General features: G+C 43.2%; 1 protein-coding gene across 1 annotated transcript in view; it reads right to left on the reverse strand.

Moving 5' to 3' along the window:
* Window positions 1-8,328: 8,328 nt before the first annotated feature.
* The window catches only part of GLS2 (glutaminase 2), a 65,350-nt gene continuing 58,391 nt past the window's right edge, over window positions 8,329-15,287 (reverse strand). Inside the window, exons 14-18 of the mRNA XM_018562022.1 lie at window positions 13,922-14,014; window positions 12,634-12,695; window positions 11,545-11,621; window positions 11,404-11,467; window positions 8,329-8,522 (exon numbers count right to left, since the gene is read on the reverse strand). Of these exons, the coding sequence (XP_018417524.1) occupies window positions 8,366-8,522; window positions 11,404-11,467; window positions 11,545-11,621; window positions 12,634-12,695; window positions 13,922-14,014 (453 nt within the window). The 3' untranslated portion in view covers window positions 8,329-8,365. The remainder of the gene's footprint in view (window positions 8,523-11,403; window positions 11,468-11,544; window positions 11,622-12,633; window positions 12,696-13,921; window positions 14,015-15,287) is intronic.

The following is a 15,287-nucleotide window of genomic DNA, read 5'->3' on the forward strand; positions in this document are numbered from 1 at the left end:
GATACATACCGTACATACATACATCTCGCTGAAATAAGCAATGATCATGAAATCCACATCAGAGCACAGCCAAGTGACCGTGTTTGTCTCATTTCTATATACTGTCAGTGGATTCCACAGTGTTAAAGTACTTTAGTCAGCATTCTGCATGATTTTACTTCATTTTCTATATACTTCTTTGTGACTCTTCAGTATACAACAATAAACCATGGAAGGGTGCAGAGCTTACATATGTTATCTATCTATTTAAATAAAGAATTGAGAATTTCCCCAGACCTTGGCTTTTGCTGGTTTTTCTTCTTGAACCCTAGCACTTTTTATTACAAGTGGTCATTTCTTCTCTCATTTCCCAGAGCTGTTTAAATGCCGCACGTTGTAAATCCATCTGAACCTGATGCAACATGTTGGTGAAAAGGAAGCATGAGCAAATGTAAGCATACGATCTGCATACTCACTGGTAACTAAGTAAGTGTGACTTTTGTTGAGGATAAAACAAACCAATCCCTTTTGGATGATCTGTAGACATATGCACAGGCAAAACATTTGTTTCCTGACGCCAATCCATGGCAGCATACAATGGGTGGGGGGCAGAGCCATACCCATTGTATGCTGCCATGTATTGGCGTCAGGAAAGGAAAACTACCGATAGGTAAGTATACAATTTTCCGTATTCCTGACGCCAATCCATGGCAGCATACAATGGGTATGGCTCCGCCCCCCACCCATTGTATGCTGCCATGTATTGGCGTCAGGAAAGGAAAATTACCGATAGGTAAGTATACAATTTTCTGTATTGGCTTTCATTCACACTTTTTGGGATTGGGGTCCGAAAGTCAATTCGGATGAAATAAGTTTGAGGTAGTATGTCCGAATTTTCATTTTTGGATGAATTTTTTGTTACAGCAAAGTAACAAAATGTACTTTTTTTTCTCCTTTCAGTATGCAAAAGGAAAGTTCCCCTCCCGATTCATACCAGGCCCTTTAGGACCACCCCCCCAAGTTAAAAAAAAAAAGTGTGTGGGGTTCCTCCCAAAAGCATTTCCAGGCCCTTTAGGTCTGGTAGGAATTTTAAGGGGGAACCCCACCCCCAAAAAAATCATGGGGTCTCCACTAAAATTCCTACCAGACCCTTGAGCCAGATACTTTCATGAAAGCGACACTAAACTCAGGATTTAAAGCTTAAAGGGTTTCTAAACCCTCCGTGTTTTTTTGCCTATATCTACTGCTAGCAAGCAGTAGATATAGGCAAAAAGTTTTTTTTTTTTTTTTAAACAGCTTTAACAGCAGTTTAAACTTGCCCTGTTTTCGTCGCATGCTCCCGCCCGAGAATCCGAAACTGCTCGGGTGGCCGCAAAGCATCTTGGGGCATGCGCTGTTCGGATTCTCGGCCGGGAGACGAGTAGAGACACAAGGTAAGTCTATGGACGCGTGCACCCGCATGCAAACACTGTGGGAGAGGAAGTGCCTGTAAGCAGAGAGGAGTCAGCGCTGGATCGGGGAGCCGCCGCACCGCTGGAGAGACAGATGAAAACATCAGGAAAGAAGATCGGATTAAGAGACATCATTTAAGGTAAGTGCTGACATTAACATGGGGGGGGAAACATTTTTTTTTTTTACTTTAATGTCACTTTAAGATGCAGTAAATTACCTTAACTAGTAACACAAATGTATCTTATTTGTGTATCACTCGGCTGTGGATCCTCAAATCATCTCTGAATTGGTGCCGACACTGTCCTTCCTTCTGGAGGGTGGCTACTTTTGTTCCCCATGGTCCCTGTGTGTGTTGTAAAGTAGCCACCGCTCCAAGCTCACTCCTGTGATAAACTCAAGTTTAGTAATTTGCATTGTATCGCTTCTGTCTTTTGGCTAAGATCGTGTAGTGTCTGTTCTTATCAGTGTAATATCGGATACGTCCCCTATCTGGGCACCAAATATTAAATGGATTTTTAGAACAGGGAGATGAAAGACGAGCTTGCTCTGTCCATGCCACACTTCGACCTGGTATTGCAGTATCTCCAGGACCGGTGCGCCAAAAAAAAAGACAAAATATGAGCTTAAAGTTTCCGAGTTCCGGAGTATGCACAACAGCAACAAATAAGAGATCCCCATAACTGAGGAGTGCAAATGGACATAGGGATCTTTATGCTATGCTGTTAGGCATATGTAGCATGTATTTGATGAGGAAACCTCTCGGCTCCAAAGGTGACTTTAGACCAAATAAAACAAAGGCAGGGCAGTTATGGATCAGAGGTTCTGACAGCACTTATTATGGATCAGTGTCACTCAACCCATTGAAGTCAAAGAAGCAGCAGAACAGGTAGACATTTAGCATTTTCGAAAGGCATTTCCACTCTAGCAGGCCACATGAGTTGCTCATGACAAGTTTCCATTAGAGCAACACAGGTTGGTTTTATTCCCCAGCCCATATTTATCTTACCCTCACTACTCTGTGCAGCTCCAGAAACTGGCACAAATACCAGCACGTGTCACAGGTGGAGGCCAAAACCCAGTGTCAGCTATGACTTCAGCAACACATACTGGAAACAGGCATTTCCTTTAACTCCCAGCAGCAGAAGAGAGAGTGGAAGGAAGGAAGGTAAGTATCAGCTGCTGGAGCAAAATGAAAGCTGGACTCCAGGCAAAATATACAGATATGGGAGATGTTACCTGCCAAAAGATTTGTATTCTGTTTTAGTCCTGAAATTTACACAGCTTTGCAACACAGCAGGGGAGCGGACCTGATCTTTTTCGGTTGCAGTTTCACTTTCACATACAGGTCTCCACCTACCCTGTGACAAGAGAAGTAGCAGAACTATGGCCTTGTTCCTGACATTCCTCTCCACTATGGCCTCATTCCTGACACTCCTCTCCACTTCCTCCTTGCACCACACACAGTACACCTTTCTGGCTATTTGTGCTGCTTTTTTCTCTCGCAGGCTGAGCTCTGCTGTACTAGTACTGAAAGAGACTGATAAAGAGTCAAATCCAGGCACTTAAACAAATAATTTTTGCTGCAAGTTTTCTGGCCCATTCTATTCTATATTCATACTTCTAGTTTTATGTATGTGATCAGAGAGAAAACCATTTAGGACTGTATTACTATATAAAGCACATACCCCAGTGTATGGTCTGGGTACTTGTAGGCCAGCCACCTGCGGATGTCTATGACGAGTACTGTGTAGGAGTTTTTTCATTCAATAGCACAATAAGGCACGGCACACACTGCTGCAATTTGTGAATTCTACAGCTTTTCAAGTTTAATAGAAGTACAATGCTGGCAGAAGCAAGTTCAAAACATTTTAAGAAAATCAGAACATTCAACAATCTCAAAACAGTTTTCCAAGTTAAGGCAACAAAGCTGCACTGCTCAGATTCAGTGCAATGTGAGCCGACATTCTTCTTACCCAGGAGCTGCTTGATGAAGTTGCAGGAAACTGGATTCCCTGCACTGAACTCTTACATGCAGAAAGATAAGCTATGCAAAGAATACGTAATGATTCCAAAGGCACATTACCATAAGTGAAGTGTGTGTGTATGTATGTGTATATACATACATAGTGTGTATATATATATATATATATATGTGTACACTGAGTGGCCAGATTATTATGACCACCCCATCAGTACTTCGTTGGGCCACGAGATGACTCCACGAGATGACTTTGTTGGGCCGCCTTGTGACTCCACGAGATGTTGAAAGGTGATGCGAGGAATCTGACACTGCACTGTTGCCCTTCTGTTGTCTTGTACCAGTCTTGCCACTCTCCGTTCTGCCCTAACATTGACTAGTCGCTGACGGCCACAATTCGCACGTTCAGACCCAGATTTTCGGCTGACAGTCCAGTCTTTAAACACTTTAACAACAGCTGCTCTTGAACATTTACCGAATTCTGCTGTTTTGCTGATACTCGCTCCATGGCTCCGAGCGCCAACAATCATCCCACGTTCAAAGGCTGTTAAATCGCGTTGTTTCCCCATATCTTCAGAAAAAAAATCACTGCTACTGTCGTGGTAAACAACCTGCTTCCCTATTTATAATGGTCTGGCCCTCTAGCAACTACAGCGCAAAATTATAGCTAATTTGCCTACAAACATCAGGTGGTCATAATAATCTGGCCACTCAGTGTATATGTATGTGTGTATACTGTATAAGTATATATGTGTGTGTGTGTGTGTGTGTGTGTGTATATATATATATATATATACACACATACTGTATATAAATGTCAGAATACAATGCAAACAGCGGCAATTCCTCGATCGACACGCTGGTTGTGTTGATGGAAGAATCGCGTAAATTTTTTTTCATTCGGCCCGTGGGTTGAATGAAAAAAAAATTGACAAGCGTATGGCCAGCGTTAGGGAGACTTAATCTCTCTAATTGTTCTGATCACCAATATCAGTGGGAATGGAAGTGAGGGTAAATGCACAATTTTAACTGCTTGCCGTCCAGTCATTGTAATTAAATGGCCATGCGGCTCATATTTGTGGGCAGGTGGGCGCTCTTAGGGCTTGTTCACACCATGTCCAGACCAGAACAGTTTGTTATTTTGAACTTTGTGTACAGATGTGTCCCCTGCCCTCCTTTCAGTGTCTACAACCGGTAGCAGATGTAGTGATGAACACGGATGGGGCTGTGTATGTTCCAGCTTGAAGAAGTAGTTGATCACCAGCACTCATATCACCACATATATCAGCCAACGTTTCAGGGCCATTGCAGGTCCCTATGTCTCCCTGATGAAGGGACCCTGCGTGGCCCCGAAACATTGACTATCTGATATACTGTATATGACGCTACATATCAATAAATGAACACAAAGATTTAAAACCATATCTTTTGCATGCTGGTAATCCACTACTTTCTTACTGCAAGTACCACACTTCCTTTCCCCAGGCTGAACTTAAGCCATGTCTTTCTTTCTTCATCTCCATTACCTTGAGGGGTGGGGGCATTAGTTTACAGAAAGTAGACAAAATTGTGCTTTCAGTTTAGCTCACAGGAAGTTAAAAGGACACCACATTTTTGGCAAGATTAAAGGAGAACTATGGTGTTAGGGCTTTTCCCCATAGTTCTCCTTAGGGTAACGGGAGGACACAAACGTCCTCCCGTTACCCTAAGCTCAGTATACCGCGAGCTACTGCTTGCGGTATACTGAGACGCCGCAGCTGAAGCGGATCCCGACAATTATGTCTGGATCTGCCCAGCTGCGTGAGTGACAGCTGGCTCTGCCTATCTAGAGGCAGAGCCAGCTGTAGCCGCCCCCTCCCCCGTCCGATCCGCCAGTCAGCGCTGGCGGATCGGAGGGGGGAATCCAGCCCCTCCCCTGTCACGGCAGAGAGCCGTGACAGGATCGAGAGGTATGCGAACGCCGGTATGTGTTCGCTCACCTCCCGATCTACTGAGCCGACCTGTGACAGTCTCATTGTCACAGGTCGGCTAGAACTATGAGGTGAGTGAAAATCACTCATGTCATAGTTCTCCTTTAATAGGTAATTTCTATACTTAACAAATGTACTTGGCCTGAAAAATGAAACAATGAATGCAGCCATCAGATGTAGAGACTTGTAAGCTGTAATATGCTATATTTGTGCTCTTGGGTTTAGATAACCCTAAGGGCTTGTTCACACCAAAAGCGTGTGCGTTCCAGAGCGGTAGCTGCTGGAACGCACCCACGATCGCTAAGAAAGTTCTCCCCGCATTTTGGGGAGGGGGCGTGGCGGTGCATTAAATTAAATGGCACCGCTTCCACGCCCCCCTGCCCGCAGTGCAATTGAACGTGTGGCAAAACTTTGCCAGCGTTGCGTTCCACTGCAAACGCAAAAAATAGAGCAAGCCCAAAGTTTTGCCACGCATTCGATCACACTGCGGGCGAGGGGTGTGGAAGCAGTGCCATTGAATTCAATGCACCGCCACGCCCCCTCCCGCCCCAAAACGCAGGGAGAAGTTTCTTAGCGATCGCGGTGCGTAACAGCAGCTACCGCTTTGGAACGCACACACTTTCGGTGTGAACAAGACCTAAATAATACTCTTTTAGTGCAGAGGGACTGAATCCATAGCAAGGACTCTCTATACACTGTAGTTTGTTCTATACACTGTAGTTTGTATGTTCTTTCAGGGTTTAATTGGATGACCTCCCAAAACCATACTAGTGAGTGTATGTCAGACTGGGGTCAGGATAATAGTGCATTGTAAGCTCCTATACGTGTAAAGTGCTGCAAAAAGGTCAGCAGTGTAAAAACTAAAAAATAAATATTAGCTTTGGTTTTGTTTATTTAATTGTAACATGAAATCTGTATTTATGTGCATTGAAAATGCAGGAAATGGCAGTTGTCTGGTCTGACTACGTCCCAGCTAAGATGGATGTTTTCAATTATTGAGCAGAAGGTAGTTCTAGAGAATGATCACTTTTAGACATGTGCACCAGCAAAAAATTTGTTTCGTTTTGATTCGGATTTCGCGTTATTTAGTTTTTCGGGTCCAAAATTGAATTCGTTTCGGGATTCGGAAAAATTAGTTAGCGGTAGTCCGGTCGAAATTTCGTTTTCGTTTCGTTTGTTCGTTGCAGCAAAGTGACATTAGGGAAAAAACATTTTTTTTAGTCTGCAGAAGAGGGGAAAAAAAGCGTGAGGTTCCCCCCAAAATCCATACCAGTCCCTTTAGGTCTGGCAGGAATTTTAAGGGGGAACCCCAGCCCCCCAAAATGGGGGGGGGCGAAACGTGGGGTCCCCCCTAACAGTCCTACCAGACCCTTGATCCGAGGCCTGGCAGGGCAGGAAAAGGGGGGGGGGGGCGATCGGGCGCCCCCCCTCTCTGCGCCTTACCAGGCCACATGCCCTCAGCTTTGGGAGGGTGCCCCATGCCGATGGGGGACAAGGGCCTCTTCCCCAAAACCCTGACCCGGTAGGGATCTGCGGGCAAGGGGGCTTAGACGCCTTAAAGGGGTGCCCAGATGCAAATAAGCCCCCTTGCCCGCAGGCCCCCACAACCACCGAGTCAGGGTTGTGTGGAAGAGGCCCTTGTCCCCATCGGCATGGGGGCACCCTCCCAATGCCGAGGGCATGTGGCCTGGTAAGGAGGGGGGAGTGCTCGATCGCCCCCCCTTTCCTGCCGAGCGAGTGCTCGGATCAAGGGTCTGGTAGGAATGTTAGGGGGACTCCACAGTTTATTTCCTCATTTTTTGGGGCTGGAGTTCCCCCTTAAAATTCCTACCAGATCTAAAGGGCCTGGTATGGATTTTGGAGGGAACCCCACACACTTTTTTTTTCGTTTTAACTTGGAGGAGGGTCCCTCCTAACATTCCTACCTGACCTAAAGGGTCTGGTATCAATTAAGGGGAACCTCACACTTTTTTTTCCTCTTCTGCAGACTAAAGGAAAAATAAATGTTTTTTTTCTAATGTCATTTTGCTGCAACGAAATTCCGTCCAACAAACGAAATTTCATCCAGATTACCGCTAACGAGTTTCGGAATCGGAAATTCGGATTCGTTTGTATTCGTTATAACTGTAATTTGGAATTTGGATACATCTGAATGTCCGAATTTCGATTCGGAACGAAACGCATCACACATGTCTAATCGCTTTTATCACCACCTTGAAGACATTCTGCTCAGGCACCAAATGGTCTATATCTACACTGCTAAACATGACACACTTTCTAAGCTGGTATACAAAGAATATTTTCCTATACAGTAGAATATAACTTAATTTCTCTCTTTAATATATTAGTTAATTCCTAACAATTATCAATGGTTACAATACTTTTATAAAATGACTGATGTCCAGTGCAATTATTTAGGTAAGGCGCTCTTATTCACAGACTGAGCACTAAGCGGTGTATTTACAAACAATCTGCAGAGCCATTTGTCCTGCAAAACTCTGAATGATCATTCTGTGTGAATGGTGGTAAAAATGGAACACGTTTTCTTTTCAAGTTAAATGTACAATCAGTAAAATAACACAATATGGCCACTAGATGAAGCAGAGGAAATAATTATTCATTTTCTAAGCTCCCTAGCTCCATCTAGTGGCTGTAATATAGAATTTTTCTGATATCACATTCAACTTGAAAAGAAAATCTAGGAGATGAATTTTTGCCACTATTCGCACATAACAAATGTTCACAGGGTTTTGCAAGACAAATGCCACTGCAAACTGTTCATAAATACACCCCTAAGTGTTCCCATCCCACACAGTGATTTACATCCTTTAGGTCTCAAACACTGCAAGACTCACGATCGGTAAAACAGAGCAGAACAAATATTGTGCAGATACAAAATAATTGTCCCCTCTAGCAGAAGGAAGTGGTAAAATCTGAATGTCTTGCTGCGTTCATATGAAGTTAAGAGACCTTGTCACAGGATGGACTACACCATACTCTCCAGATTTTCCAGTGACATCTGGTCCTGCTCTTTCTCTGTAATCTTCTGGCTTCTGGCATAGCTTTCTTGATATTCCGTCAATAAGTTCACAACATCATGCTGCTGAAACCTGATTGCATCTTCTAAAGGGGTGTTACCCCACCTAGGAATAACAGAGGCAGAGCATGCTGAAAAGATTAGGTAGTTCCTCTCACAGTCTTTCATTCTTAAACATTTAACAAATTCTGTTCATTGTTTTGATAAATGAAATGTCATTCACTATGGCACATGGTCCACTGTACTGTATATGACTAAAACCCATATTGTTCCATCAAAGTGTATGTCTAGCCCAAACTTTTTGTTTTTATGTTTGGATAGTAGGAAGCATTAGAACCCTGGTCAGTTTGTTAAGGTGGCCATACACTTTACAACCCTCGCAAGACCTTAGTCTTGCGAGGGTTGTAAAGTAATTAAAAACATTTACGATCTGCCCATCTTGGACAGGCAGATCGTACTTGCGATCATCGCAAAGCCCGCCCCGCTGAGGGTTGGACTTCCGATGACCGCAATGCTGAACGGGCAGTGTGAGCGTGCGCACACTGGCCCGTTCTGCATTTGTCTCCCGAGCATTCCACAAACCAGCCGGAAATTGTAAGATTTTCGGCTGGTTTTCGAACATGCTCCTTAGACAAAAGACGTGGGACCGTACAGTAAAAATGGCCACACGCCTTCCATACACTTTGCGATTATCGTACGATCGCAGGATTTCCCGCGATTATCGTGTGATAATCGCACAGTGTATGGGCACCTTTAGAGAGATTTCCCCCTGTCTGACCTCCTGACAATGATTTCACCAAACAGGAAGTGAGGGAAAACCTTCAACAGCAATACATACAGAATGAGTAGGAGCCACAGAAAGCACTAAGGGCCAATGCACACCAGATACGTTGGGGCTGCGCTGGTCGTTGTTTCCAGCGCAGCCCCAATGCAAGACAAAGCAATTTGTCTTGTCATTGATGGGATAGGTTCACACACTGCGTTGCGATGGGAATGCAGTGGTGTGCTCTGAAAAAGCACAGTGGGATGCGACGCAGTACAACTGCCTTGCACCGCGCTATGCCCAAAGAGCTGAATGAAATGTAATTTGTAACATTTTTTTTTGGTAGAACTTTATTGAAATGTACCGGGATCGCACACGTCGGGCAGCACACACAAACCATTGTGTGTTTAGACCACTGGCTGGTATAAATTGGACCATAAATCCAGACGTTCTAATCCTTCCTTATTCTATTCAGAAATTAAAAAAAGGTTTTGGCCAATGTTTGCAAAAAAATAAATAAATGCACACTCCACATAAAATAATGTATTTTTTATGCATTGGCGCCAGTAAAGCACTGCAACCGTGATCAGTGGATTGTGGGTACCATGCTGTGGCTCCTGCTTCTATGGGTGCCTTTAGTAATTGCAACTAGACTACAGAAAAATATCATTCTGTCTACAGGCAAGCATGAGTATGAAGCTCAGAAATTTTTTAGGGCAGCCTTCTCGAGCAGGGTGCCTTCTAGCTTCCTCAGGGGTGCCAGAAAAATGTCACAACATCAGGCCTGTAATGAGAAGAGTGCTTGTGATGTGAAGGGGGGCTCCTGATGTGAAAAAGAGGGGACTCTAATGTGAAGAGGGTCTCCAAATTATTATTATTATACAGGATTTATATAGCGCCAACAGTTTGCGCAGCGCTTTTATATAGCGCAAATTAGTAGGTCTCTTGATGTAAAGGGGAACTCTGATGTGAAAGTGGGGACACTGATGTGAAGCAGAATGTAAACCCCACATTTGCGTTGCATTTTTGCTTGGGGTTCCCACTTAAAAACCATGCCTGGCACCTTATCTGGGATAAGGGTCTGGTATGGATTTTGGAAGGACGACACGTCATTTTTTTTTTGTATTTACAGTCTTTATATTTTAGACTGGGGTGCCCAGAGATTTTGCATACTTTTAAAGGGTGCTGTGACTGAAAAAAGGTTGAGAAACACCGGTCTAGACAAATAAAAAAATAAGTTGTGCGAAAGCTGGCAAACAAAATGCACAGATCAATAGATTACTATACAGTGTCAAACCATCTGAACATCTCGCCTGCAAAATATTGCTTGTGCTATGGCATAGGCTACTTACTGGTGTGGGGCAGACAACCCTATAAAAGGAAAAGCTTTAGTATATCTTAGAGTGGGTACACATATTATTTTATTATGGTAAATATATCTATTGATATGCTTGATAAGTCATATTACCATGACTGTATTACATTTACCCTCCAGTGGCTTTGTTTGTGGCAGACAGTGCAATTAGCATCCTTACTAAAGGAGAACTATGTGGTCAGTGTTTTTCCCCATAGTTCTCCTTAGGGTAACGGGAGGACACAAACTAGCGTCCTCCCGTTACCCTAAGCTCAGTATACCGCGAGCTACAGCTCACGGTATACTCAGACGCCGCAGCCGGAGTGGATCCCGACGTAGATGACGGGATCCGCCCAGCTGCGTGAGTGACAGCTGGCTCTGCCTATCTAGAGGCAGAGCCAGCTGTACCCGCCCCGTCCGTTCCGCCGGTCAGCGCTGGCCGATCGGAGAGGGGAGTCCAGCCCCTCCTCCTGTCACGGCAGAGAGCCGTGACAGGATCGAGAGGCGAGCGAACCCGGTATGTGTTCCCTCACCTCCCGTTCTACTGAGCCGACCTGTGACAGTCTCATTGTCACAGGTCGGTTAGAACTATGAGGTGAGTGAAAAGCACTCGCCTCATAGTTCTCCTTTAAATAACTACAGGATAAGCCACAAAGGGAAACTAGATTGCTACAACATTACTACAAACTTGTAAGACCAATTTGTACTAAGCTGGAAATCAGGTTGCTAGAGAGATGTCGCTTCAATCTGGTTCTCACAATAAATATCTAAATTACTGAGCAGACCCTTCCGGGAGTGAAAGAAAAGATTTTAACTTCCCTAAAGAACCCCATCAAGACAATCCATACAAGCAAACCTTTCATAACTTACCTATCTTCCATAAAAGGGTTCACTCTGCAGCCTTGTATGAGAAACCTAACCACTTCTGAGTGTCCTGAGAAAGTGAAAAAGAATTTATTTAGACAAACTCCAGGGAAGCCATAACTGACTTGTCCAAACCATGTCACTCACCTTCAGCAGCTGCTACATGAAGAGCTGTCCGGGAGTCATAATCTTTTTGCTCCATGTCCATTGAAGACAATGCAAACCTGGATGAAAATGTGCAGTCACAGTCTGATACTTATGAAGAACTCTAAGGATCCACTCACACTAATGCATAAGGTATATACTTTACATGTCCTATATAGGCATGTGAGCCACACATCACTCAGAACCCATTGAAGTAAGTAAATAAACGGAGGGTGCATTTAAACACTCATTTTTATATGTCTTACTGTTGCTATGTGCGCCGTTCGTCCCCAGTTCCAGTATAAAGTCCTGAGCCCTACCTAAAGGCTGCTTATAACAACCAGTGCTCTCTGTCTGGAAGCAGTGGCCTCTCTGCAGCAGTCTGACAAGCTTCATTGCACAGCAGTAGCTGTGACTAAGCAGGGTGCATATCAGATCACTGCAGAGAGTCTGCTGCTTCTACACAGAGAGCAGTGGTCTTTATCTGCAGCCTCCTGGTGGGGGACATGACTTTATACCGGTCCTGGGGATGATTATATGCAGAACACATTTTTAGTTTATTTACATACTTTGACAGGAAACCTCAATTCAACTTTATAACTATTCATGACAATAACACATATTGCCACAGCACCAAAAAACGTGACTTTAATAGCAATTTGCCAAGCACACCCCCTGCTTCCTTGCACGTCACTACCCTCTTGTCTTCTGGGAGTGACTACTTATTCTCTGTGCTGGGCAAGCTCCCATGCCCCTCTCTTCACCTCACCACATAAGCTTTTATGTAGCTGCCAGGGGAGGAGTCAAGGGAAAAACTATAGCGTGTGTCTGCTGGGGCTCCTGACAACACACCCAACATGGTGGAGCTCAGATGCAGTCTCAGGCCATGAATGTCTACACAAGGGGGAGTTTTAAAGGTAAATAACATGCATAAAATACATTGAATGAACATAGCATCTTGTGGGAAGATTTTGTTGAAATTCCTTTAAAACCTATTCTGTACCATATGCAGGAAAATCCACGTACGTGTTAATGTCAGTGTTTATATTTTAGGTTAGACCTGGTATTGTTCATACATGTCTTTGGTCTCACCTCCTCAAAGCGGAAACATCACCACTATAGGCAGCAAATAGAAGGTTCACCACTGTTTTATGCTGCAGACAGAAGAATTCAAGAGTAATATTATCTTAGATTATCTGCATAAAAACAAACAAGAAGCAAGACGGTGTCACACATATCAACCAAACCTTATCCCTCATGCCCCGCCTCCCTGTAAAATGAAGACAATTCTTATTTATGGAAAGGCCAGCCTAAATGCAGACCAGACGGTGGTGGGATTGTGACTGCACGTCTGACCGGCTGATTGTGTCTATGACCAGTCTAAGCCATTGAAGGACACAATTAAAATGTATGTGTAGCCAAAACATTTTTTATGAAAGGGTTAAAACCCCTGCCAGGTTATTTTTTGCAGCCTGTATTTCATTGAGAATATTTACCTTCAGTTCCTGTTCCAGAGATACGACAGGAAGTCTTTCAAATTGAGGGGAATTCTCCTCTAAAGCTGGCCATATACTAGTAGATTGCCCAATGAAAGATCTTTCTTTCTTTACAACCCGGTAATGCCATCAGACAATGAATGTGGAATGACATTTTGTTGTATTTTAACATTTGATTTTGGAAAGAATGAATGCAGTTCCCTGAATGAAAACCACATTCACTGTTAGAACTTCGTTTGCTCAAGAAAAATGTCCTATCCTGTTGCTTCGAGTTTTTTAATCTCTACGGTTGAAATCGATCATTGATGTAATCCCATCACCTAATAGGAAGTCAAAAGAAAGATCTTTCTAGAAAAGTTTGTTCAGAAATCTACTAGTGTATGGCTAGCTTTAGACACTTGTTCCCGGAACAGAGGTCCCCATTGGAAAATTTCCCCCAACTCTAAAATGTGGGATTTCCCTTCATATCTTTCTCTGGTGACAATGATCACCAGTATAAATAGAAGTCTATTCGAGGTCTATTTGTTGTCCCAATGGAAACACACACAGCAATTCAAACTTGACAGACTGCCTAACCCTCCCCTACTCTATCCAAAACTAAACAAAAAAAATGTTTGCCCAGAAATACACTTTAATCTGTGTGCTTCATTTAAAGCTCTTTTTATGTTACGCAGGAGATACAGAGATGACAACTAATAAAATGTATATATGTCAGCACTGCAGGCCTTTTACAGTAGGATTTTATTACATCGTGTACAGTACTGTGTCTGTAGTATGAATCTAAAAACGTCTATACTGGATCAGCTTCAGCATTTGGCTACAGAGAGCCCCCCTGGAACTACATTTATGAATATAAGTATGTCAACTTATAAACATTATAATACCTGAACTTCACGTCTCTCCTTACGGGGATCCAGTTTTCTTGCACAGTGCCTTAAGTTGTCATAATTGTGGAAATTGAAGACAGAAACCAGTTCCTACAGTAAACAAAACAGTTACATTGTACACGACTGAGAGAAAGCTCAGAGTAAGGAGCACTCGTAGCGTTAATACTGCCTAAAGTAATACTTGATTTACAGCTTGTAGATGCTATACTGAAAAGCAAACTGTGTCTACAAAGCTGTCAGCAAGCTTCCAGCAGCATTCTTTATGGCCCTATGGAGAAACTATTATGTGTTGGGTCTATTTTCATCATTTATTTTTGTTGTTTATATGTTTTACAGTTGTGTTTTTTATCTGTTTATTTACTCATTTGGTAATCTAGGGGGGAGCATAGATTAAGCTTCATGCTTTTATGCTTGCTTTGTCTAACTGAAGCCCTGGAAGGAGCTGTGTACACGGAGGAAATGTGAGGAAGATGATTAACTCTACTGACTCATACAGTTGTATAAACATTGCAGCTTGAGCTATTGAGCTTTGCAAACAACAGTCTTTTTTTCCAGCAGTAAGGAAACACGGGAAAATGTGTGAACAGAAACTGAAAGCTCCACCTGCTGGCTGAAAAGGAGAATGCATAGTATTAATATGCAAATTTCATATCTATCTATCTATCCATCTATCTATCCTGTATGTATGTATAATATTTTGCATTATATTTTTAGTCCTGACCGTAATAAATAAATGTAAAAAATAACCAAATTCACTATACATTTGAAACACTATTCTGCTGCATTTGGGATTGTTGAAGGCAGGAGTGCTAGCTGTCACTTTAAACAAGCTATTTACAATGTTTGCTGAAAGCCAACTGTGAGCTGATTTAGAGTAGCAGCCAGCACTATCAGTAACATCTGTGTTAACCTTTCTAGACTATTGCAGAAGGGTCAAGGGTTTATTCACATTTGTCCTTTTTGATGCAGTAAAATTCTTGCATTTTGCTGTACAATAATGCATGTAAAGCAGAAATCCTATTCTTTCCAAGTGGTTGGTTCACATCTATGTGATGCAGTTTAGTGAGGAGGAGTGCCCCTGATGTCATTGGTTGCTAGGATGCTAGTGGTCCTAGCAACTGACTGAAAAGGAATGTGGTCCAGACATGGGCTGATTGCTGACCTGCTCTGTGCTATGGTGCATCCACTGTCAGCCAGCATAAACATCCACTGTCAGCCAGCAGGTCGGCAATCAGTCTATAAAATGCTGAGGTCTGGCTTACAGTTGTCCTTATCAGCCAGTAACTTTGCATTATCACACAACACTACTGCCATTAGATGGAGCCGAGCATAGGAGATTCCTACGCTCCTCAGCACCATCTAG

Source organism: Nanorana parkeri, unplaced genomic scaffold, assembly GCF_000935625.1.
Source record: "Nanorana parkeri isolate BGI_ZX_2015 unplaced genomic scaffold, ASM93562v1 scaffold556, whole genome shotgun sequence".
Taxonomy (NCBI): Eukaryota; Metazoa; Chordata; class Amphibia; order Anura; family Dicroglossidae; genus Nanorana; species Nanorana parkeri.